General features: G+C 39.2%; 3 protein-coding genes across 7 annotated transcripts in view; 1 reads left to right on the top strand and 2 right to left on the bottom strand.

The window, feature by feature from the left end:
- pde11a (phosphodiesterase 11a) overlaps nt 1-12,914 on the bottom strand; it is a 37,615-nt gene extending 24,701 nt beyond the window's left edge. The window contains 5 exon segments of the mRNA XM_018675798.2: nt 1,386-1,450; nt 1,616-1,756; nt 2,450-2,539; nt 10,895-11,053; nt 11,757-12,914. Of these exon segments, the coding sequence (XP_018531314.2) occupies nt 1,386-1,450; nt 1,616-1,756; nt 2,450-2,539; nt 10,895-11,053; nt 11,757-12,671 (1,370 nt within the window). The 5' untranslated portion in view covers nt 12,672-12,914.
- Nucleotides 12,915-14,174: 1,260 nt separating this feature from the next.
- Nucleotides 14,175-15,845, bottom strand: LOC108882983 (cytochrome c). The gene is made up of 3 exons (XM_018675799.2): nt 15,696-15,845; nt 14,874-15,050; nt 14,175-14,769 (listed from the first exon to the last, which is right to left on the bottom strand). Exons 2-3 carry the CDS (start codon nt 15,043-15,045, stop codon nt 14,624-14,626), a joined length of 318 nt encoding a protein of 105 aa, XP_018531315.1. The 5' UTR covers nt 15,046-15,050; nt 15,696-15,845; the 3' UTR covers nt 14,175-14,623.
- Nucleotides 15,846-18,500: 2,655 nt separating this feature from the next.
- Nucleotides 18,501-22,755, top strand: part of osbpl6 (oxysterol binding protein-like 6) — a 36,690-nt gene continuing 32,435 nt past the window's right edge. For 3 of the 5 annotated variants that reach the window (XM_051071274.1, XM_018675806.2, XM_051071273.1), the window contains exon 1: nt 18,501-19,104. The gene's annotated coding sequence lies outside the window, so the exon portion shown is untranslated. The remainder of the gene's footprint in view (nt 19,105-22,755) is intronic. The other 2 variants (XM_018675807.2, XM_018675809.2) reach the window with 2 other exon arrangements.

The following is a 22,755-nucleotide window of genomic DNA, read 5'->3' as shown; positions in this document are numbered from 1 at the left end:
TCAAATAAGAAAGGATATATGTTCCTTCACACCTGAAATGCAAGCTTGCAAAAGGCCACTCTTATTTCTCCTTGTGGACTTGCATTAAATGAACTCCTCATACAGTAGATATCACTAAGCTTCTCCTGCAGCTTATGAAGTAATGAAAAGTTAATTGTGTGATTGTCTTCCTCATTGCCAAACGCCCCCACACTCTGCCACAGAAACACCTGCAGCAGCATTCTGGCTTCCCATTCACATTATTGTAGTGCGCTGTTGCTGACTTTTTACCTTCAAACACAACAAGGTAAATGCTCTGTGTGGCTCATTTTGCCTTTAAACATCAGAATAAAGATGGAGAGACACAGATGTCAGATCCCTTTGATCTAGTGATACGGCTGTGTGCGGATGTGCCCACAGTGCGGCAGGGAATAAACCTCATGAGTGAGATGGCAAGATACTTTACCTCCTTGTCCTTTCTTTCCCTCTTTCTCTTTTCATCCTCTCTGACTCTTCTCTGTCTCATGTCTGTCATTTAGCTGCCACAGACACACTAGCAGCACTGTATACTCGCTCAACATTATCCTCCCCATGGGGGCGGCTGGGTATTGTAAGGCACATTAGAAAACCTACAGTACACTCGCCTTTTGACACAATTTATTCACCTAATTACACACATAAATCTTGCACAGCAGCTTTGGTTATTTAGATGTGAACCCTTAGGGTCATCACAAAGATGCTGCACTTTTGTCCTTTCAGCTTGATTTGAAATGCTGTGTAGTTTTATTGCTTTAAATCACAAACTGGACATTTATTTCATATGCGACACCAGAGTGTGTTTAGCCACACAGAGTGTGTTTAGCCAGAAAGACTAAATTGGCCAGAAGAGCAAACTCACATTTCTTTGATTACTACATGTCTTTTACTATTGGTATTTCTTGTGTTATGATTACTGTTGCAGCTAGCACCACTGCCTTGAAGTGACCATATCAGTTATGGCAAGTGTAGGACTCGGGGGATAATTTGTCTTCCTCTCAGCGTTGGTTTTCATCCATAAACATCCCACACAATATTAAGCCCCTCTTTCTCCACTCGGCCTTGCCTAGCAGTGGAGAGAAGCAGCAAAAGCCAATTAATTAGGACTCTGCCTTAGGAGTATGCCTTCTATTCAGAATCAGCATTACCCCCTAGTACACAATATTCCATTTTTATACCTGATGGGAGCTTTACAGATCCAAACAAGACTATGTTCAGAATTTACAGGTGCCATGGTGCCAAAGGCAAACAAAGCTGTAGATGTGATTTAGTGAAAAACTTACTGGTGTCAGAATATGGAAAATGTTCTTCACCAGGTCTAATGTTATTTAGGAGCAGAGTAGATTTTAACATTGAAACACCATACGTACCTGCTTTCAGTGTCTGCACTACACTTAGGGGACAGCAGCTCAAAGGACTTTGTGAACTTCACCACCTGAGAGATTTGAATTGGAAGAAATGACAAAAGTCTTACTGGTAAAAAAAATAAAAAAATATATATATATATATATATAAATAAATAAATAATAAATTAAGAAAAATGCACAAATGTACAGACAGATAGACATACACAGCCGAACAGCTGAGAGAAAAACAGTACCGGTGACTCAATGTCCTCCAGCAATTGAACAGAGCAGCGCTCGCACTTAAGTAATGTCTGGGCACGGTGCATGATCTTCCTGACAATCTTCTCCAGGTCAGTCTGCTCTTCAAATAGGTCATTGACTACCTCCAAGAGTGCCTGAACACCACCACCAACAACAAAAAAAAATACAACTAGCATTATTTCCAACAAACTGAGCCAAATGCTGTTGTAAAATCCACTAAAGAAGAAAAGTAGGAAGTAGTAACAGGGACCCATAAAATAGCTTTGCTTCACTCAGCTGTTATAGCATGATTATTACTATTATTATTGTTGTTGTTGTTGTTAACTATAAACCAAGAGGGTGATATGATTATTTCTGCAATAAAAGTAAATTAGGCCCTTTATTTAAGGCAATACCAATCCAATTTAAAACACAAGCACATAAAAATCATATGGCATAAAGGGAGCTCTCCTCATTTCTCTCCTCTGTTCACTGAGCTGTGTTCTCATTATGTTCTCTTCCATCACAGATCAATGTGTGACATGAATTAGTGCATCTCTTAACATTCCCAAGGAGATCTAGATCATGGACCAGGCCCTTCTCTGGATACAGCCCCACCCCCCTCCCCCTACAGATCCAGAGAAAATGTCCATGGAGGGCTGCATGCTGCTCCATGATCCCCACTGCAGTGGCAGCAAGTGGGCTGCTGCTGATCAATACTCAGCCTCAATGTCAGCATCAGGTGGGTTGGAGGGAAGTAATGCTGATCCCAGGAATGAGAGGAGGGGGGTTGTGGGAGTGTGTGGGGGTGTGGGGGTATTATCTTTGTTGGCCCTGTGGTCCCTTACCCGACTCCTGTCGTACTCCTTCCTTGAGGCGGCAAAGAGTTGGGCATTGGAGATCGCAATACCACAGAATGGCAGGTACATCTGCAGCACCTGTGGACGTGGACAACAGGGTGGAAAAAACAGGGTTATTTACAGATATGGTCCCAGATCTCACAAGTAAAAGCTACCATATACATGAGCTGCCACAACTGAGAGACTTTACTTTTTAATGTAGCTGTGTAACAGTCATTGAAATGTTACGTGCACCTGTCAACTATCTTTACTCTCAGGAGTTTTTGCACTTGTAGCACTAGCATGTTTTTAGGAGTACTTCCCTGGTTTTTTTTGTAAGAGCATACACATAACGCAATTCAAACAATCTACAATCCCATCTACAGATCAGGAGCAGTGTCCAAAGAAACATAGCACTGAGCCAACAAAAGCAGTGAGGAAGAGGACTGATTGTAAACAATGTAGCTGTGGCTTTGCAAATGTTTTATGAGGAAGGCAATGCATTCAGTGTGTTTGTTAGACCTTAAGGATACATAACAATTGTTAACAAGAAGATAGCACCTTATATATTTATATATATAAATATTATATAGTTATATTTTTGAAAAAACAGCAACAACAACAATAAAAAAGTGAGTAATATTTTCATCCAAGAAAAACTTAGCTTTTGAATGGGAACAAATAAGAAATTAGTTTTCATTGGCATCATTACTTGCTAGGACAAATAGATCAATTCAACTGACATTTTACCATTTGACTGAATAGTCTGACTTACTTGTGCCTTGGGCTGATAATATAAATGTCTTTTTTTCACTCATATTTTCTTCACATAAATAATGTAATCATTTGATGTGGCTTAATGACTGAAGCTAATATGTATCCTGAAATTGAATCAACATCTCACTCGTATGGAATCGAGCTACATTAATTTCTTCCTCCCCACTGTTGATTCATAATGAACAGCAATATGCAACTAGCCTCCAGAGAAGATGTAGAGATGTGGCTGAACTGCATCCTGCTAAAGACAGCTGGGATGCGAATACACAGGCTGGATTCTATACAACTACAATTACTCCACAATGTAGCCTTCTGAGAGACACTCGGGCCTCATAACATGGAATCAATAGAATTTAGGTTGTGTGCTTCCTTACTCTGCCTTTTTGTTTAGTCATCTATCTTCAGCATCTGGCCACTGTGTAAACAATACAATCAGTACAACAAACCCCCTAATATTTACCAGCCTTCAGTGTGATCTGAGGGTGGGGACACTACAACAATACATGAATGGGAAGTTACTCAGCTGTGGCTCCTGATACAGGAATATCGCTTTCACCTTTCGGAAAAGATAATGTATCAGTTGCTCATCAGCCAGAAATCAACAAGTGAGGAACACACCCTTATAACACTGTACTGAGAATTTGAAGCTTGTACTCAAAAAATACTTTTTTTAGGCAGTGCACTGGTTCCTGGGCCCCATGAGGAGTGATGTGATGTGCAGTTGGAGAAAATTAACAAACTAATATTGGCTGTTTTACATTTGTTTGATTTAATTGAGTAGAGAGTACAAAATGTGTATTGAAAATATATTAATATTTAAATGCAAAATATTTTGAGCTTACTCCATGATCTTACAATTGATTAATACATTCACTTGACAACCTGACAACTCTAATTGCTGGGTTCATGATCACTGTAGACCTAGAATGGCATCACAGACTGGAGAAGGCTGAGGAACTCTGCTCTAATTGCTGCAATTTCTCTTTACAATCAAGAAGGTCTCTTGGGTTAGCTATATATATTTAATTTCTCACTCCATATTTTAATTATAGTAGGACTATCTGAACTGAAAGCACGTTGGCTACAACAAGAATGAAGTGTTTATTCTATAGGAGAATGAGGGAACATATACATATACACAAAGCAGGTAAGAAATATTCAGTAATCTGTAACTCAAATCTTATAATCAGAGGAAAACCCAAGCCTTGTCACTCTTTTGTTGAATGAACACGTGTTTGACTGCTTTTATTGTTTTGTTCTGTCCATCATGGAAATGAGCCATTTGTCTTTATTAAGTCAATCAACACCATCAAAATTTGAATTCTTCAGCTCTGGCATGTCACACTGATGTGCACATTATGATACTGTTTCATATTAGGCTCAGTGCAAATTTAATCACTGAATTAAAACAATTTCTAGTTGTGACATGATATGAAATATTACTCTGTCATGCTAATGGATAAATTAACTTTATGCTCTTCATTCAGTCATTATTCAGACACACAAAACAGATGATGCTGAGCAATAAGCTCATACGTAATGCTATTTCAGCTGTCCTTTGGAATTATCTAATAATGATCTTCCAGAGAGGCAGTGGCCATCAATAGCCCCAGCAGGAACAGATTCATTAGCAAGCTGGACTTTGGGGATCTTAGCTATGGATCTGCCTGTGGAACCCAAGAAAAGCACTGCTCTCTCTAATTACATTCTGTCAGGCAGGCCATTATACAAGGTTGCATTACAAACAAGATGTTTTTCCCTGGAGACCTGTGGACTGACCAGTAAAGAGTGGTTTAATAACGAAACTAACCAGCTAAGGCTTCAGGGACAGTCAGTTCCTCTAACCTCAATGACTTCCTTGTGCACAACTGGAGTTTCATATGAAGCAAACCAAGACAAATTACATAGCCAACATTTTCTTTCTCCACATACCTCGTAAATAACAACTACTAGTTGGTTTAAAAAGCTGTGCTCACTCTACTCATGTGGTAAGGTGAAGCAATTGTTTTGCCAAGAATTGCTCACAGTAAAAAAAATAAAAAATAAAAAAAATGAAGCCTTCCATTTTCTCCAATCTCATATGGGACTCCCTAGCTTGTGTCAGCAAAGTACATAGCAGTTTTGCAAATACACTTAGCAATGATTGCTGCTTTTGAAGGTGACATCAAATATTTATGCAACAGGAATCTACACCTCAACAAATCTCACGTCAGTGATAAATTCAGAACATGACTATCTACATAAATAGCAACATGAATATTGTGTAATAAAATATACCTCACAGATCAAGTGAAAATGAATGACCCAGTTTCTCTCTCTTCTTAAGAATGCCACCATACAGTTTACAAATTATATCTCATACAGCAAAATGCAGCATTTGAAATATACTGAATTGACTAGCTGTGATATGGTAATAATACAACACAGCTAATAAACACTGTACCACACCAGTAGTACTGCTCAATAGCTATTATCCATAAATAATTAAATTGTACTACACGTCACAGCTACACAGAAAAAAGCCAGGAGCGAAAGAGAGGCCACAATAAATAAGCAGCAGATGTTGCATCAGTGCAGTAACATCAAGACAGATCAAGTTTTGTAAACACTCACTGTTGACACCTAAAGAGAAATATGACCTTTTCTCAGAAGAGAAACTGTGATGTGATTGGTTATGAGTATGTTTTGTGTTGATAATTTATAATAATTGTTTCTTATGATTCAGTATTAACTAAATGTGAAAAGAAAAACACCTAAATTAATTTTAAAAAAAGATTAAAAATGTAATTAGAAAAGTTGTACATGAAATATTAAGCAACAGGTAACTCATTGAAACTATAGTGCAGTCTAGAGTGAAAACTGCCCCAATCTGATATTAAGACCAAACAGTAGAACAAGGTAGATTTAGTCACTGATTTATTTACGAGAGCCTCAAGGGAACCCCAGCCCCTTTTGGCAACGACACAAGGTTGTTCACACATGCTAATTTCTTGACTGAGAAAATTTAACCAAGATGCAGATTGCTTATTTTTTATCTGCTGCGCTCATGGTTTTCTGAGGCGGCAATTTCTAAAAACAATGGTTGTAAAAACCTGTGACTGTTGGAGGTATTTAGTAAGGTATTGCATATAGACATTTCTTCATTGATTAGCTGATCCACCTACACAACGTAAAATACATTCTCACCTTTCAGACTCAAGTTGATTTATCTCCTCTGTAGAGACTTAAATGCTCTGTGTGTAACATTCAGATGGCTGTTCAGTGAACTGCAGTTAGCATGCTGTAGCTCATGCTTGTGTGTTTAGCGACACTGAACTGTCTGTTCATGTTGATCTGATCTGTTTCATGTTTTCCCCCCAACATTGGTCACATTCCAGTTTGGCCAGACAGGCTTCAATTTTCTATTTTTTTTTACTTTGCAATCACACATTGGCAATAAAAAAGTGTTTAATACATGAAAATCGCTTCACAATCTCACACATAGTGCCTTAAAAGCAAAATCAAGCTGTTTGAGGAACTGCAACTCAACTGAAGACTCACAGTTTAAGTTGAATTTTTACATTTGCAAAGCTTAACCTTTAATTTAGTTAGTATTTATTAGACATTCCCTGCAGATCCCACAAATCATAATGTTAATTATTATGTTATTTCTTTAATCAAAATTGGTGGAAAAACTGGAATATCTTTTTCCTTCTTTTAGTGTCAAAAAGCATTTTTCTTCCAGAATTACAGACTATCCTTGAAGTCCTCACCAAAAAAATCCTCTCACTGGATCAGAGCTTGTTTAATTTAGTTTATTTTAAATGGTTTGTACCAGGTGTACTATCTGCTTAGTGATGTTGAACTACATCACAGTGGTGGAGGTTATTGGTCAGCTAGACATTTTGTACTTCCTGGATGAATTGGTTAAAGTGAACACTATTATGCACATTTTATCTGTGGAACACGCACACTACCTCAAATAAACACGCGTTGAAAATCTTAAAGTGGATTTTTGTGACTTTTTGCAGTCATATAAACAGTGCTGTTAAGAGCCAATTTGGTGTAATGTACTGTATAAATCTGACTTCTTCTGATATCCTGCAGTCATGTAGCCAGAAGGAGGGCAGCAGTGAGGGGAGAATGCTATTTGCCAATCAATCCACACACTTGACAAACTATTTTGACAGATGGACCCTTCATGGAGCAACGTATTAGGAGAAGATTTTGTGAAAATATCTGTGAATAAAACAATTCATGTAAATTTATACACTTAAATAAAGTCAATGGTTATATTCCTCTACAGAAGATAATGAGGCAGTGCAATTATACATGGGTTGAACCATTATCCAAACTCGCCAAAAGATTCAAAGACTGCAGTTGTACAGGGTATCAACGGAACACAATTAAGACAGCATGGGATTTAAAACCTGCAATATAATGTGTTCAAATATCCTAGTTTCAGTACGTAGCAAACCACATTTGTTTTAATAGAGCCACACTAAAGTCTAATGACATCTGCTATTGCAATATCATTTAATGCTTTGAAAACTGTGATACATTTTCTTATTACAAGGTCTTCCATAAAAGCAGAGCTGCAGCTGTGCTATGCAGGGAGCTTACTGTAATGCTAACATTGCATTTCATTACTAATTCAGCTGTAGCCATCCCAAGCATTAGTGTGATGTTGATGCAACGTGAAACATACTCAAAACAAGGGAAAGAAAAAAGAATCTCTAATCTTCATCTGTTATGAACGATGGATAGAATCTGGAGATGTAATTTTGACAGCAGAGCTCCAAAGGAGAAAAACATACTATAAATAAAAAAACTACAGTCATTTGCTACAGTGATATCTAACTCTGAAATAAGAGCACAGCTAGTTTTGTGCTTTCATGTTTCATCTTTTCTGCCCTTCAGGGGTTCAGAGCTGCAAAAAGAGAACAACTCTGTGTGTGTGCTTGTCACTGCCTCTCTGCTACATCTATTCAAGAGTGCCGACAGACAAACACGTGCTCCTCGTGCCTCTGTGATGATGGCGATAAGCCAAATAAACAATCATTCAGAGAGAAAAGACTATCTGGATTGCTGGGATGTGGAACACCCCCACCTACCACTTGACATATTTTATTTGTCTAATATACTCCATTCACTAACATCTGCATCTTTCTCTTTACAGGTCAAGTTGATTCACAAAGGGGTAAAATGATAAACAGTTACCATCCAAGAGCATCCTTCAGTCTCCGTGGTTCTCTCCAGATCTGTCCCATACCATACACACAAGAAAACGCATTCACGCCTGGAAGTTGCCTAGTACCAGTCTGATCTGTTGGCCACTAAGCAGCTCCACTTGAATATTTAAGGTACCCAACACTTCACCACAAGTCCTCTTATGCTGGTGTTAACTCCTTAACAGCCATACAAAATTAGTTAAATTGTGAAATCTAAATGCTCTAAATTAGATCTAAATTAAATCCACATTAAAGACAGACACCCAGCGTACAAGCACTAACCAATTAGACATTCTGAACCACTTGTAAAGCTGTTATTCTTGGTGATATTACAACAGGGAGGGAGGATACTGCCTTAGGAAAATTAGATGATGCTGAGAGACATGAGCTATGACCCAGCTATAACTGAGCGCTGAGACTCTGTCTACGGACAGACAGAATTCACCCAACTCTCATCAAGGGAGTTGGGTGAATTCTTTAAATAATAAATATCACATTCAGAGTGGACACAGGAACAAACAGAGAAAGAGCAAACGGGCAGTTTATCAGACAACATACATGCAGTTAGTGTTGCTTGTGAAATATTTGATTTGAAATGAGAGGATGTAAGAAGAAAAGACACATGTGACAGCATAGCATGAGCTACATTCAGATGCTGAGGGCAATATGTGATGGGGAGAGTATCCCAGGTAAGAGCGCTCATCCGTTCTAGTGAAGGCATTGCTTTTTCAGCGTTGTTACCAACACAACACATAAAATCTGATTTATGCTATGAAAAAACAACCAAAGTTTCTGAAACCATTCCAGTAAATAACAAAACTGGTTTAATATTTTTGACCACATTTCTCTATTCCCCAAATGGCGACTGTAGTGATGACACTCTTTTACCATCACAGTATGTGCTGTCCAGTCTGTTCCAGTTTTCATGGTACCCACATGAAAACATTTTTGAAAATACTGTACTGCTCTGTTAATGTGAAGTCATATACATAAATCTACTATAATTAATATTGATTTGAAATCAGAATCAGAAATATGCTTTTTTAGATTACTGTGGGTAAAATACAATGTAGTAATAAATCAAACCCTTTAATTACTGTATTAAAGAAAGAAAATATGACAAATGAATGAAATAATGAAATAAATGAAATATCTTTCAAGATCAAGATATCTACTATTGCAAACTTGCGACTGAAGCAACATTGACATCAATGAAAAATGATTGCTCACATCACCAGAGCCCTGCCAAAAAACACTATTCACCCTAAAAAAAAACTGAACACTATCTTAGAAATGCCACACATGAATCATGAAGACAATGAGCATTTACTTGAAGCCTACTCTTTCCTCTGCACCTCACTTCACTGTGCTGCAATAACAAGACTGAATGTCTAAAGCTACGCTAGCAGCTCTGTAAAGCTTTATTTGGACACCACTGTGCCTGAATGCTAATGTCAGCATGACAACATGCTTACAATAACATTGCTAACATGCTGATGGGTAGCAAGTAATGTTAACCATGTTCACTCTCTTAGTTTAGTGTGTTAGCATGATAACATAACATTGCACACATGCTATTTATGCATATGAGAATCAGGTATGTGTCCCTAAACCAACATAGCAGACAACTTTAAATTTACCAGATGATGGCACTAGAGGAAAAGTCAGGGAATCTCCAAACTTTCTGTATGTCATATTAATGTTTGTGCCAAATTACACAGCAATTCATCCAAGAGTTGTTGAAACATTTTACTCTGAACAAAAAATGTTAAGCACTCAACATAAATGTGGAGAATTTACACATACAGAAACATTTCACACAAACTGAAAAACATCAACATCATGGTGGAGCTAGAGGAAAAGTCATAAGATCACTAGTCGTTGTGATTCATCCTCTGGGGAGCCTGACTAACTGTGTAAAATCTCTTTTCTGTGGGGACCGAAGGGGTGAACTGACCGGTTGACACTGCTATCCCTTGTGCCCTCCTGCAAGTGCAGCTAAAAATTGTGACCAAACTACCATATTACCATAGAACCATGTGTTTATTTGTAATAAGAGAAAATCAACACAATGGGCAAGTACAAATCTTATGTCCCCCTATTTTCTATTCTATTAGTCGTCCGCATGTGAGTATAGTATGTAAACAGTATGTAAACATTTTAAAGGTGTAATTTCATCCATCTTTTAATTAATTTACTCAAATAGTCTCAGTTACAACTGATCCAAGTATTATTTTAGCCTGTCTTGAGCATGATAAAGTTGTTGGATTGAGACACTGCGGGGGATTTTAGTGGAGGATAACAGCTAGTTATGAGACAACATATTAGAACCAAACAAAGAAAAAAAAAAGAATTATCTTGATTTCTTATGGACATGCCAAGCAAGAAGCTTGATACATATAATGCATTATGGTGGCATGTGATACTCATTCAGCATTTTCACTCACAACCATAAAGATAAAATTACCTTTTCATCATCTTCAGTGAAGAGTTCTCCACTTGAAGTCTTGTTGATGGCCTGAGCAACTCCAATGATCTCGCCGTCACTGTTGCGGATGGGCATGCACAAGAGCGACTTGGTTTTGTACCCTGTCAGCTTGTCAATTTCATCACTGAAGCGACGATCCTGAAATCCATATGGACAGTAGAAAATGAAGACACAGTGTAAGCACTTCTTGCAAAAAAAAAAAAAAGCAGTTCTCTTTTTATTTTCAGATGACAGTGCACTAAAATGTGTAACTCCTCAGGACTCCCAGGTCTAAAAGAGAAGGCGGTATGATAGATGACAGCATGGTTTGAGGTTTTTGCTCTATAACATTTTGCCTGGACAAGTGTCTGACAAGTGTTGCTCAGGTAGCTGCTGTGTTTGGACAGTAGGGAAATGTAACTCTTCCTTTCTACTGTAAATATTTGCTCAGCCATTAACAGGTCTGCTTAGACTTTTCTTCTACCCTGAGAAGGGGCTGTTGGCATCATTAAGCAATTTGGTGTCTTTGCAGCTTTAATCTAATCTTGTATTGCTTTACTTTTTTAAACTCAAGGTAAACACGTGGAAATTGCATAAAAACTACAAAGACATGATCAGACATCTCCTTCATTGCCTCATTTGTATCAGACAGTGATGTTTTGATTGAACTTGTGGTTTGACACAGGCTTTGTCCAGCTGACTCCTGGTGTTGATTGTCGTGCACTCAGCTGTTACACGGGTTGATTGATGATCAATTGACTGTGACAAATGACAGACTGAATGAAATTCATCTGCCCCTCTCTCTTTCTGTGACTCATGCAAATACACTTACAAACACACATACACGCATGCATGCAAGCACCTGATAAGCGTCAGGAATGTTCACTGTCTCTCCATGTTCAGCCACATATCCAATGATTCCTTTCCCCCACGGAACCTGAACTTCGTCTGAATTCATTGAAGGCAAAACTGTGGTTCCTGCGTGCACGTCAAAGAATTTGGACACTAGTGTTTTCTTGTTGCCTGTTCCCTCCACCAAAAATAGAGAGCACCGGTCCGCATCGACCATAATACAAACAAACACGAGGATTTTGTAGCTGAGACTCGTTAGATCCAAGTCGTTAGAAATGTCTTTTACGAGCTCCAGGAAAAACTCTCTTTCGCTATGTTCTTTGAGGTAATATTTAAAATCCACGGCTGTGGACGGGTACTGGGGGATGTTGACCCTGGACTCCAGCAGCGCGCTCAGTATGTGCGCAGTGGTCGGGGGCAGAGAGCTCGCTTTCCTCAGCAGAGCTCTCCTCCTCATGCTCGTAAGCGGCTCCTGGGCCCTGGAATTAACATGTTCGTCGTATGTCCTGTTGACGTTGATGGCCTTTGATCTGGCAAAAGTTTTGCGCAGCTCCTTCTGCGAGGCTCTCCGCTGCAGACCGTCACATTTGCTCGCCCAGCTGTCTTTACACGCGTTGCTCTTCTCCTCCCTCGGCTCGGCGGGAGCTGCAGCCGCCGGACTTTTGCTCGCCCGGTGATTCTTGAGCCATTTCTCCACCATGCTATGGTTCCCCTTTCTGTTCAGGTAGTCCTCGAATAACTCGGGATGCGAGTCCAGAAAACTTTCCACGTCAGAAAACACCATATTTGGCACTGCCATGTCTGTTCTTCAGATGGTCCTCAACGAACCAAATCCATGAAGTCGCGCAGAGAAATTGCATCTATGAGGCTTTTACGGAGGTTTAAAGTAGCGAATCACTTGAATGCCTCAACTTCCGAGGCGCATATGCTGGGAACACCCCTGAAGCTGTGACTACATATCCAGTTTCTACTCTGTGGAGAGAAGGATGGAGACTCCCTTTGCGCACCGGTACATCCCTCCACAGCATCTCCCACACATTAACTTAATTTCAGATCATTGAAGCAAATCTATACAAGCCGGCGTGGAGGCAAAATCAGTCTCGCGTAGACGATCACACCACAAGCATAGGGAAATTTAAGAGCCACTACCGAGCAACACCGTCGTGTGTGTCTTCTTGTGTGCAAATGACGCTGGCTGTGGTTGGCTCTGTCCCGCTGACGCTCGCTTCGTCACACAGACAGGAGCTCAGGGTTGCTTCAGCAGTCAGCCCCTCTGGCCATTTGAATCGCTTGCCCTCCTTACAGAGGCGCTCCAAGTAGGATGAAGACGCCGTGGATGTTAATAACTAGGGCAAATTCATCCATCATCGTCAGCGTGCACAAAATCGGATGCATGATATGACATATACCATTTCTAGACATATAGAAATGGTGGATTACAGTGGAGGATGTTTAGTCGTTCAGTCAAAATTCACTGCGTTCACTGGTTTCATGAAAGCAAAAGAGCATTCAAAGGGACTGACTGCCACCTGAAGAAACGTGCCTCATAGCATAAATAAATGAATAAATACTGCAACTTGACAGTACACTCAAGTCACATGAGCCAAACTTTAACACGTGTGGAATCTGAAGTGGCCAGTATCATTAAGTTACGTAACAGCGACTTTTATTGGCAAAAGAGCGTCAGGAAATCAAATTCCTTCATACAATACATACAAATCATTATCTGAGTGCAGGTGTGACATTTGAACGCTAGAGGGAGCAATACTCCACAACTTGAACTGGGAATGTAGCCATGTGGTTCATTTCTGATGGATAAGCCAGTCTTTAATGGACATCCCAACACGGAAAACCTTTGTCCTGTGATCTCTTAAAATTGCAAATTTTAAAGTCTTTTAGGTCCCTCTAGTCCTAAACCATATTGTGTAGCTTTTGTTGATGAGCAGTGATCCAATACGCTCAGTAACAGTACCAGTGAACATGCAGGATCTTCTCCAACTTTAATTGAGGTCAAAGAACGTAAAAGTATAACCAACATACTCAAAAGTGTGCAGCATTTATAACATACAGATCAGTTTCCAAGCTCAAGTTGATTCTTAAAAGCTACATATTTCAAGTTACTTCATTTGGAGGGAGAGGCTGCTCTCCTCAGGAAATGCATCATGTTACATGAAGTGTGTGTGTGTGTGTGTGTGTGTGTGTACATATATATATATATATATATATATATATATATGCAGAGAACAGATAAAGTAATATATATCTGTCTCCCTGGTGGAGAGAATTTAAGACCTGCATATGTATATATTCTAATTTTAAAACAGGATAATAATTATAGCCTGCCATGATCACCCACACCCCATATTTAATCTAATATTGACCACACATTCAGTTCTGGGAGCATCACCAGTTAAACACAGTTCAAAAATAATATTTAGTGTCAGATTTATTCAACTTGCAAATTCAAAAATGACATAATAAAAGACTGTTGAGGTATCATCAAATCAGAAGCAGAAAGGCATATTCATTCTTGGACCAGAAAATGATTAAGACAACTTAATTATAAACCATGAATCTATGGAGAAACACAACATTGGAAGACAGTCAGTTAGCAAACATGCACAGCTTTCAGTCCCTACAGTCATAATAAACAGTATATGGTTTAATAATTTATGTTAGAAAAGGAACCTGTTAAAACCAGGGGATATAATTTATTCCACCGCACCGGAGGATCGTATCAGAAAAAGAGGTACAGCTGTGACAAAGATGGCAACTTATGCCGACACCATTCAGACTGTTCTGCTTGATTTTGAAAGACTGACAAGTCCTGGTCTCTTGAACACAAAAACTGGCAAAGAAGCCCAGATGAAGAATCCTTTATGAAGTTGCAGACTTGAGATACTCTATAAGGTCAGCACGTTCATTCTTCTTTTTGATGCCAGCGAAGATCATCTTTGTTCCTGGAATGTATTTCTTGGGGTTTTCCAAATAAATCATCAGGGTGTCCTCATCCCAGATAATGCCTAGAATAAAAGTGAACAGATGCAGTGGAGAACCACATTTTAGCTAAACAGCACAATTCTTAGGACTGTTCTTATATTCTGAATACACATGTAGAGGTACTTACCTTTGCTTTTGTTGGCTTCAGTGTAGGAGTAGCCCTCTGCCTGGCCTGTTTTGCGTCCAAACAGACCCCAAAGGTTGGGCCCAACCTTATGCTTTCCACCATTCTCCACAGTATGGCACTGGGCACACTTCTGGACAAATGCTTTCTTGCCTTTATTAATGTCTCCAGGCATGGTTCCTATGAAGAAGAAACACACACACACAGGACAACTGCATTTATTTGCTTCATTAGAACTGGAATTTTTTTTTTTTTAATTACCACCGACTTATATTTTTGGTAATCACTTATTTATGTTTAGTTACTTCCATTATAAGACTCCTGCTTTTTTGAAGAATAAAAATGATACCCTCATTCAGCCAATAGGGGGAGCTCGCTTCCAAGTTGCGCAACCATTACGGCGCTGGCATTGTTACAAAACTGTTTTAGATAACTTTTCTGGAAATGACATAATTTTTATTCGGAAACAACAGCAGTGCCTCCGTATGCTCACGGTCTTTGTGATTTGAAGAAAACAGGTAACATACGGTGTCTCTGACAGGCCAATGTCAAAAATTCATATTCAACAAAGACCTGTCAAAAAACTAAGTATGAGCTATAAAAGCGTCGAATGTAATAAGAATGGAGACGTTGTATTACACACTTGACTCGGTTTATCAGATTTAAAAAATAATAATAATAATAACCGGGAATTCTCCGGAAACACCACGACCACCACGTTGTCCGTGGAAGGATCCGGCAAAGACATATTAAAGTCGCATGAAAAGAGATTACACTCGACACAACAATCAGAAAAGCTCTATATTTTGATGATCATCGTCTTACCTTATTGATTTGTATTCAACGGACTTTAGGAGACTCGTAATTCTTCTGGTTTTGTCCCTGCCGCCGGCTCACTCGCCACTGATTCACCAATGTGCTTCCTCTCAGTAAAGTTACTCCCGTCAAACGTCATCAGTCAGCTGACCTGTTTCATCATGCTGCTCTGTGAGAACTGTCCTCAAACTGCGCAATGTCATATGGCGCAACCATGGAGGTCTTATAATATGTATGATATGTAACACTTTCCCATCTACTTGATTAAAAGCTTCTTTCTGATAATAGTACAGTGAACCAATGATGTGCAAATGCCTGTTTTAGGACAGGTTCACTACAGTGATACATAACGCTATCCTAATAATTGTCACTGATTTATCTTGTTTCATCTGTTACAGGCGATAGCAAGGCCTCTAAATTATCATAAATAGTGTGATTTGATTCATGTCACAGTGACAGTATAACAGCTTGTTTTTCCCATCATTAGATATCAACATATCATAAATATGATCTTTTAAATGTGATTTGACTCATGTTATACTGGCTGGGATTATTAACCTCTCCAACGGTGTCAAAGCACATTTTCACCTGCATGTTCATGGATGTGCAAAACAGCCAACAGCAAAGTGTATCTTATGTCACAGCGCTGCTCAAACAGACAACAGAAACAGTAGGTCTATTGTCACCAAAATTAACTTACAGACTTGTAATTCAAGAACTGTCTTTTGCCTCACCACACAGTGTGGGTTTGATAAAGTTTCCCTTTTGCACTACAATAGGAAAAATGAGAATGAGAATGTTCAATTGTGACAAAGGCTATTCTGGCGATAGCAAGCTGTGAGACAGCGGAAAGCTTAAATTGGAGCATGTCTGAGTTCAGAGCGGGTATACAAGTCATGAAATATGATATCCAACCTTTTTTGAGAAAGGCACAGACAGATGAGAAGAGTTTATAGCTCCCCTCACCTGTAGGCTGACTTCTCAAGTTACTTTTACACATAAAACCTTCCACTGTGTGTGAAAATCCCAGGAGAATACAAGTTTCTAAGATACCATGTCACCAGAGTAAAACACACTAATGAGCACCAAACCATCACACACAGTGTCACTTAGGTCACTTTGCCTATTCAAGCATTCAAACAGTAACTGTACCCCCTAACACTGACCTGCCTGATTTTCTTTATTCAGTATGACAGGATAAGTATGTGTATGCTGCTTTCACTGATACTGTGGTGTAACTGAGGTCACCTTGTCTCACCTCTTACATCACCAGGATGCAGGATTTGCTGCTTTTCCTTCTGTTGTTGCTTTTGTACTGAGGGCAGTTTGACATAAGGTTGACAGGTAATCAATTTCAAATCAGTAATGCATCCCCCATCACTCTGCTAACAAGTTGACACAGCCTCTCGTGTTTACATCTGTCCAAATAGCTGCTTTAAGCTGCTTATTTAAGTTAATTTATACACAGAACCCTCTCCAAAAAAGTTCCATAGGAATATGTTTCATGAAGGAGGGACAAACTATAGTAACTATAGTTGTGACATGTACTGGTAGAAAAATATAGATGATTTCCATCTGAATTGTAGTGGTGTAGAAAGTATTAATTGACATATAAACTCAAGTACTTCAAAACTTATACAAATGTACACCACACCCACTTAAATACTTAAAAAACATCTTTATTTGCAACAAAGAGGTACAACAATAATCAAAAAACATGTGCAAACATGTACATTAAGTTTGTTGAAGTCTCATTCACTGTCATTTTAAAGTTCAAGTTAAATTATATGAATCTAAAATACTGAATGTCTTCTTAGCTTCTTATTCTTTACATCTTTAAAATATGCAAGCAGGGTTTGTGGATGGTGTGAAACCTGAGGATGAATGATCAGCAGCTGAATTATGCAGGAAATACTCACTTCCATCCCACCAAGCACAAGCTACAACATCACATCAAATACATCAGTCTGCACATCCACATAGTTACTTTGCACTACTGGATCTGACAGAGAGCTTGTTTGGTGCTCATTAGCTGTAAGGATGGGTTGGTGAGAGCAGTTGCCAGGCAACCATAGGGTCAATGGTTATACACGGTGTAGGTAAAACATAGAGGTAAAAGCAGCTAGGAGCAGCTAAAAGCTTCTAAGCTGGGTGGTGGTTTTCTTACAGGAAACATTCACATTCACTGAATCATTTTTCACTGTTAATATCAAAACTGGTGTACAGCATTGCCCTACGTTTGACCTTCAGAGTTCCTTACATAATCAGTGACGTGCTGAGTTCACCAGTGGAGCTATCATCGTCTGTGCCATAATATTTTCTGATGAGGAATTTCAACAATAAGCTTAATAAGCATACTGGAGGTAAAGGGAGATCTCCATGGCTGTTCTCATGACTGGATTAACCTCCTAGGGGCCTCCAAGACAGAAATATATTGTTAAGCCCCTGTGAACCCCCACTGTACACATCAGTTTCTTTATTTTCCCAGGCAGCTACAAACTCTAGATCTAAAACCATTTACAACCAGAGCTGAAATGACTTTTGATTAATCTATTACTCTCAGCTGACCACAGGATTGATCACATCTATGCTCAGAAAAGAAATAACCAGTCAGAAATGTGGACTGACCCTACATCTGCAATTTTGTACAAAAAAATGTACATTTAAATTAATTAATTTTTACAGAGCTATGTTAGTCAGCAGAAACATATATAATTATCAGTTTTCAAAAAATAAATTTTATTTACGTGAAATCTTTAAATCTCAACATGGAAAATTAACACATTTTAGGACGACGACTTATTTTTCTTCTTCTTGCTGTAAAGGGTTTTTACTTCACATCAGTCAAAAACGTTACTTTCTGCAGTTTAAGAGGGTTGAAAGATGGGGGAACTGAAGACAAATTTGATATAATCAATTAACGTTGACCCTGATAATAAAGAGTAAATCTGGCTTTTATGGCCTCTGGAAGTAATGCTGACATTCCGGCCTTTGGTCCCTAAATTTGGCTGCTCCGAGTCCGAGGTTTGAGGAACTCCACCTCCGTGTTTTGTGATCAGTCCTAGCCTCCGCCAGCATTTGATCCAGTCCGGTGGTTTCTTCCCGCTCAAAGCCTTCTTGCTGCAGGGAGGAGCGACCGGAGAGTGCAGCTGAGCTGAGCTGAGCATCACAGCCCGCATTCAAGGAAACAGGCAAACACAGCACTTTTTAGACTTTCCATAATGCTCTAGCTTCCGTGCTGCACACGTCTTTAATAAGAAGAAACACAAACACACACACACACACACACTGGATGTGGATCCCTATGGAAACCGTTTGTCTCTGAGAAGCTGGGAGTCTGTGCCCAGTCAAGGGAGACCCCCCCAATTGTTTCCTGCGCCAAGAACTGTAAAGACACGGTCATCACACCGCAGCTGTGGTAAGCCAATAAGCTTTTCTCTCCCTCTGTTTCAATGCGACCTTAGCGCCAGTCCTGCAAATGTAGAGGAAACTACCGTGTCGTGGCAGTGTTACGTTAAATTAAGGTGTAGAGTCGCCGCTTTGGTGCTTTATTCAGCCGCTGAGAGCCCCGCATCTTATCCCTTTTTGTATTTGCATCCCGAGTGAATCACCGAGGACCAGTCAGACATGAGCACATAGCCACCGTTGACTTAGCTAGCTCCTGCTGCTGCTCGTCTGACTGACACAGGGATGATGAGCTGACCCTCAGACCACGCAGACATACATGCACAACACCACAGGGACAAGATCCTGGTCCAAAACATGGATGCAGTTGTGGGGTAATAAAACAGCTAAGCAGCCAACTCTGGACTGACTTGGAAAATATAGACGTAATGCGTCACTGACATTTTCACCTTTTTAACTGAGCTTCATGGCTTCTTCCATTAGACAGCTGCCATTATACATTAAAGGAATACTGATGAACATGATCTCAGCTCATAATCCGCTCATTATGTTGTCAGTGTTGAGATGCCAACTAATTGAAAGTTAGCCAACTTCTGTCACTTAAAAGATTGCTCTACAATATCACTCCTGCCTGGGTTTTTCAAACTGAAGGTCAGCCAGTGACTTTGCAGTTGTTTAAAATAGCACCGATTCACATAAATTAAAGAGCAGCAGAGGGGGCTGGAAAGCTGGATGTATTTTATAGTTTGTCACTGGCAGTGCTTTCTTGAATAGATGTCACTTTGGTCAGCGGTCATGATTGATTTTCTGATATATTTTTCTTGGCCCTGCCTGAAGAAACCTCCTGCTGAAGGTGTCCCCGTCCCATTTACATGAAATCTTTGCAGAGCTTGTGTGCACCTTTATCCTTTGATAAAGGGAGAGAGGGGTAGAGCAGGGGCCAACCCCACTTTGATAAAATATACTGGATTCAGACTGTCTTTTTTCCCCCCTCATGCCATTGATATTACTTCTATAATTACTTATTTGATTAGCTGACTCACCTATAATGGTCACTTGTTTGCTTTAATGATTAGTTCTATGTATGTCACTCATGCTCACTCTCTGTTATTAGCCTTATTAGTTTTTGGTTGTTTTGTTTTGTTGTAAGTACAGTGCTTGTAATGATTCAAAATTTATAGATGCCATTGTCAACCTGATCCTGGATTTTTAGTTGCATTAGACAAAATGATTAATTCTCTTGTACTTTTATGGGCCGAGACTATAAACAGGTTTTCTTCAAAAACCTTTCTTACCTTGTGTTGTCTTGACACAAAAATAAGATACAGTATAAAGTTAAGAAATTGGGGTTTATACAAGGCAACAGCAAACATCAGCTTCCAGCACTGAAGTTTCCACTATGGGCACAAGTCAGGCAGGACTTGAAAAGTATTGCAGTGTGATACTCTACCTAGATGATGTAATGCGTGCAACACAGGATAAACTGGCTTCGTCCAGTTGGTGTTGTTTTAAAAAAGGAAGGAAAAAAGGCCTGTTTTAAAGAGATGTGCAGAATGGACATCTGTTTAGCCTGCAATTGTGTAGCCAGGTAAACGGTGAAAACACTGCTGTGCTGATCAATATGCATTATTAGCCAGTTGTAAATTCAGACGATAGCTGTCCTCTGAAGACCCTGTAATATAATCTTGGGACATGAGTCTGCTTTTGTTGGCCCACTTTAATTATGCAACAGAGAGGGGAGATCAGCAAACTTGGTACACTGTAGAGTGCTGGTCGATAATGTGATATTGTGGGTGGTTTGGATGTGGTGACAACACAAACATAAATGTCTTTCCTCTCCTATTAAAGCACAGTTGCCATCAGGCTTCATCATATTACATGTCTGTGATGAGTGATTCCATTAACATTTGTGTGGTTAAGTTTAATGTGCACTAACAGCAGCAAACATCAAAATATACAATAAAAAGTGATCACTAATTCACCTTTTCTTCTTTTTGTTTTTCATTGGTTTGTTTGGCTTTGGATCATGCAGTACTGCTCGACATATTGGGTGTCCAAATCCTACGTTTATTTTCCTCATCCCTCTCAGATCTCGAAGAGCAGGGCACACAGATAGAGGGATTACTTGGGTCCTCTGAACCTCTCTCCAGACAGCTCTGCTCAGCTCTTCTTGGCTTGACCCACATCAGGACAGATGACAGTCGCTGCTTTATTTGTGATACTCTATTTATCCCTGAAGGGAGAAATTTGACTTTTATCTCTCTAGCCCCTCCACAGCACATTTTCACAGCTCTAAAAAGCCCTGAAGCCTTCAGGAATTTAGCATCTGGTTCAAAGACATTCCATTACAGCAGACTATTGTTATTACAGGTGACTGAACCTTCTTCTTAAAGTAGAATAATGCAACAATATTATTCACATGATCGCAAGCACAGTAACTGTATCTGCAACCGTATTTGTTGGACCATGAAAAGTGCTCACCAGTCCTAAATTAAAAGCACTGGATTTTATGTCAACATCTGGTGGGTCAATTGACACAAATATTATGAACTACTAAGCCTCAAATACTGAAACAGAGGGAGACTGGGACAATAGAAATATTTACTGTACTTCAGAATCAGTCAACTAACAGAGCAAGGACTAAATAAATGGGTGTCAGTGGATCCACTTCAAACAAATCACAAAATCTTTTCTTTTGTTCCCTTCATTTTACCACTACAAGAACAGTTTCCTTAATAATAATGACCAATCTGTAAATTGGGTATACAAAATATTGCAAATATGCTGACAGTGTAAACAACAGAATAGTCACAAATGAAGCCCTTGTCTCCTGTTAATGCCCAATCATTAGAGCTGTTAACTCAGCTTGTTTTAGTCCCTACAGTCTAGTCTAGTTTAGTGAACCCTATATGTATATGTGTGTGTGTATATACATATATATATGTGTGAGTGTGTGTGTGTGTGTGTGTGTGTGTGTATATATATGTATGTATGCACACACACACAAACATATACATACATATACATGCTCAAATGATTTTCTCTTCAAGACAGTTTTTGTTGCTCCCTAAATTCTGTTGCTTTTCTGGATCATGACAGACAGAGCCTGTTGTTTGAGTTTGATTGAGCTGAGAGTGCGTTTTAGGTTGAACGAAAGAAATGGGAAAGGGAAGTGAAAGTCTTTCTTGCACATTTTGTGCAGGTGGAGCCACAGAACTGTTAAATTGTTGTTGAGGAAATTAGGCAGAGGATAGGCTAATTTCCAGAGAGAATTCTTTGTAGTGTGTAATGCATCAGTGCAAAGAGGCTACATTTTGCAGAAATGTAGTTTTTTTTTTAGTCAATGTGAAATGGAGTACAGTAGCAGAGCTTTTCACACATCCTCTCATCACCTGTACCATGTATACCATGCATAGGTATTTAAGGTACATATACTGCATGCAGTACATATATTTTACAAATTTAAGGTTTTTAAAAATTTTATTACTCATCTTCCTTTCTCTGGAAATTACTTTTTGTCTCCTAATTAAGATTTAATCACATTTTTATTATGGTTCAGTTGGCTCTGGATCTTCATGTCAGCTGGTTGAAGGATAGTCACTTACCTAAGATATAAGACAAAAAGAAAATTGCTGTGCTTTGATGAGTAAACTAAATTTGATAG

Source organism: Lates calcarifer, linkage group LG1 (genome assembly GCF_001640805.2).
Source record: "Lates calcarifer isolate ASB-BC8 linkage group LG1, TLL_Latcal_v3, whole genome shotgun sequence".
NCBI lineage: Eukaryota > Metazoa > Chordata > Actinopteri > Centropomidae > Lates > Lates calcarifer.
The sequence above is the reverse complement of the archived record's forward strand: the minus strand, read 5'-3'. Positions and strand labels throughout refer to the sequence as shown.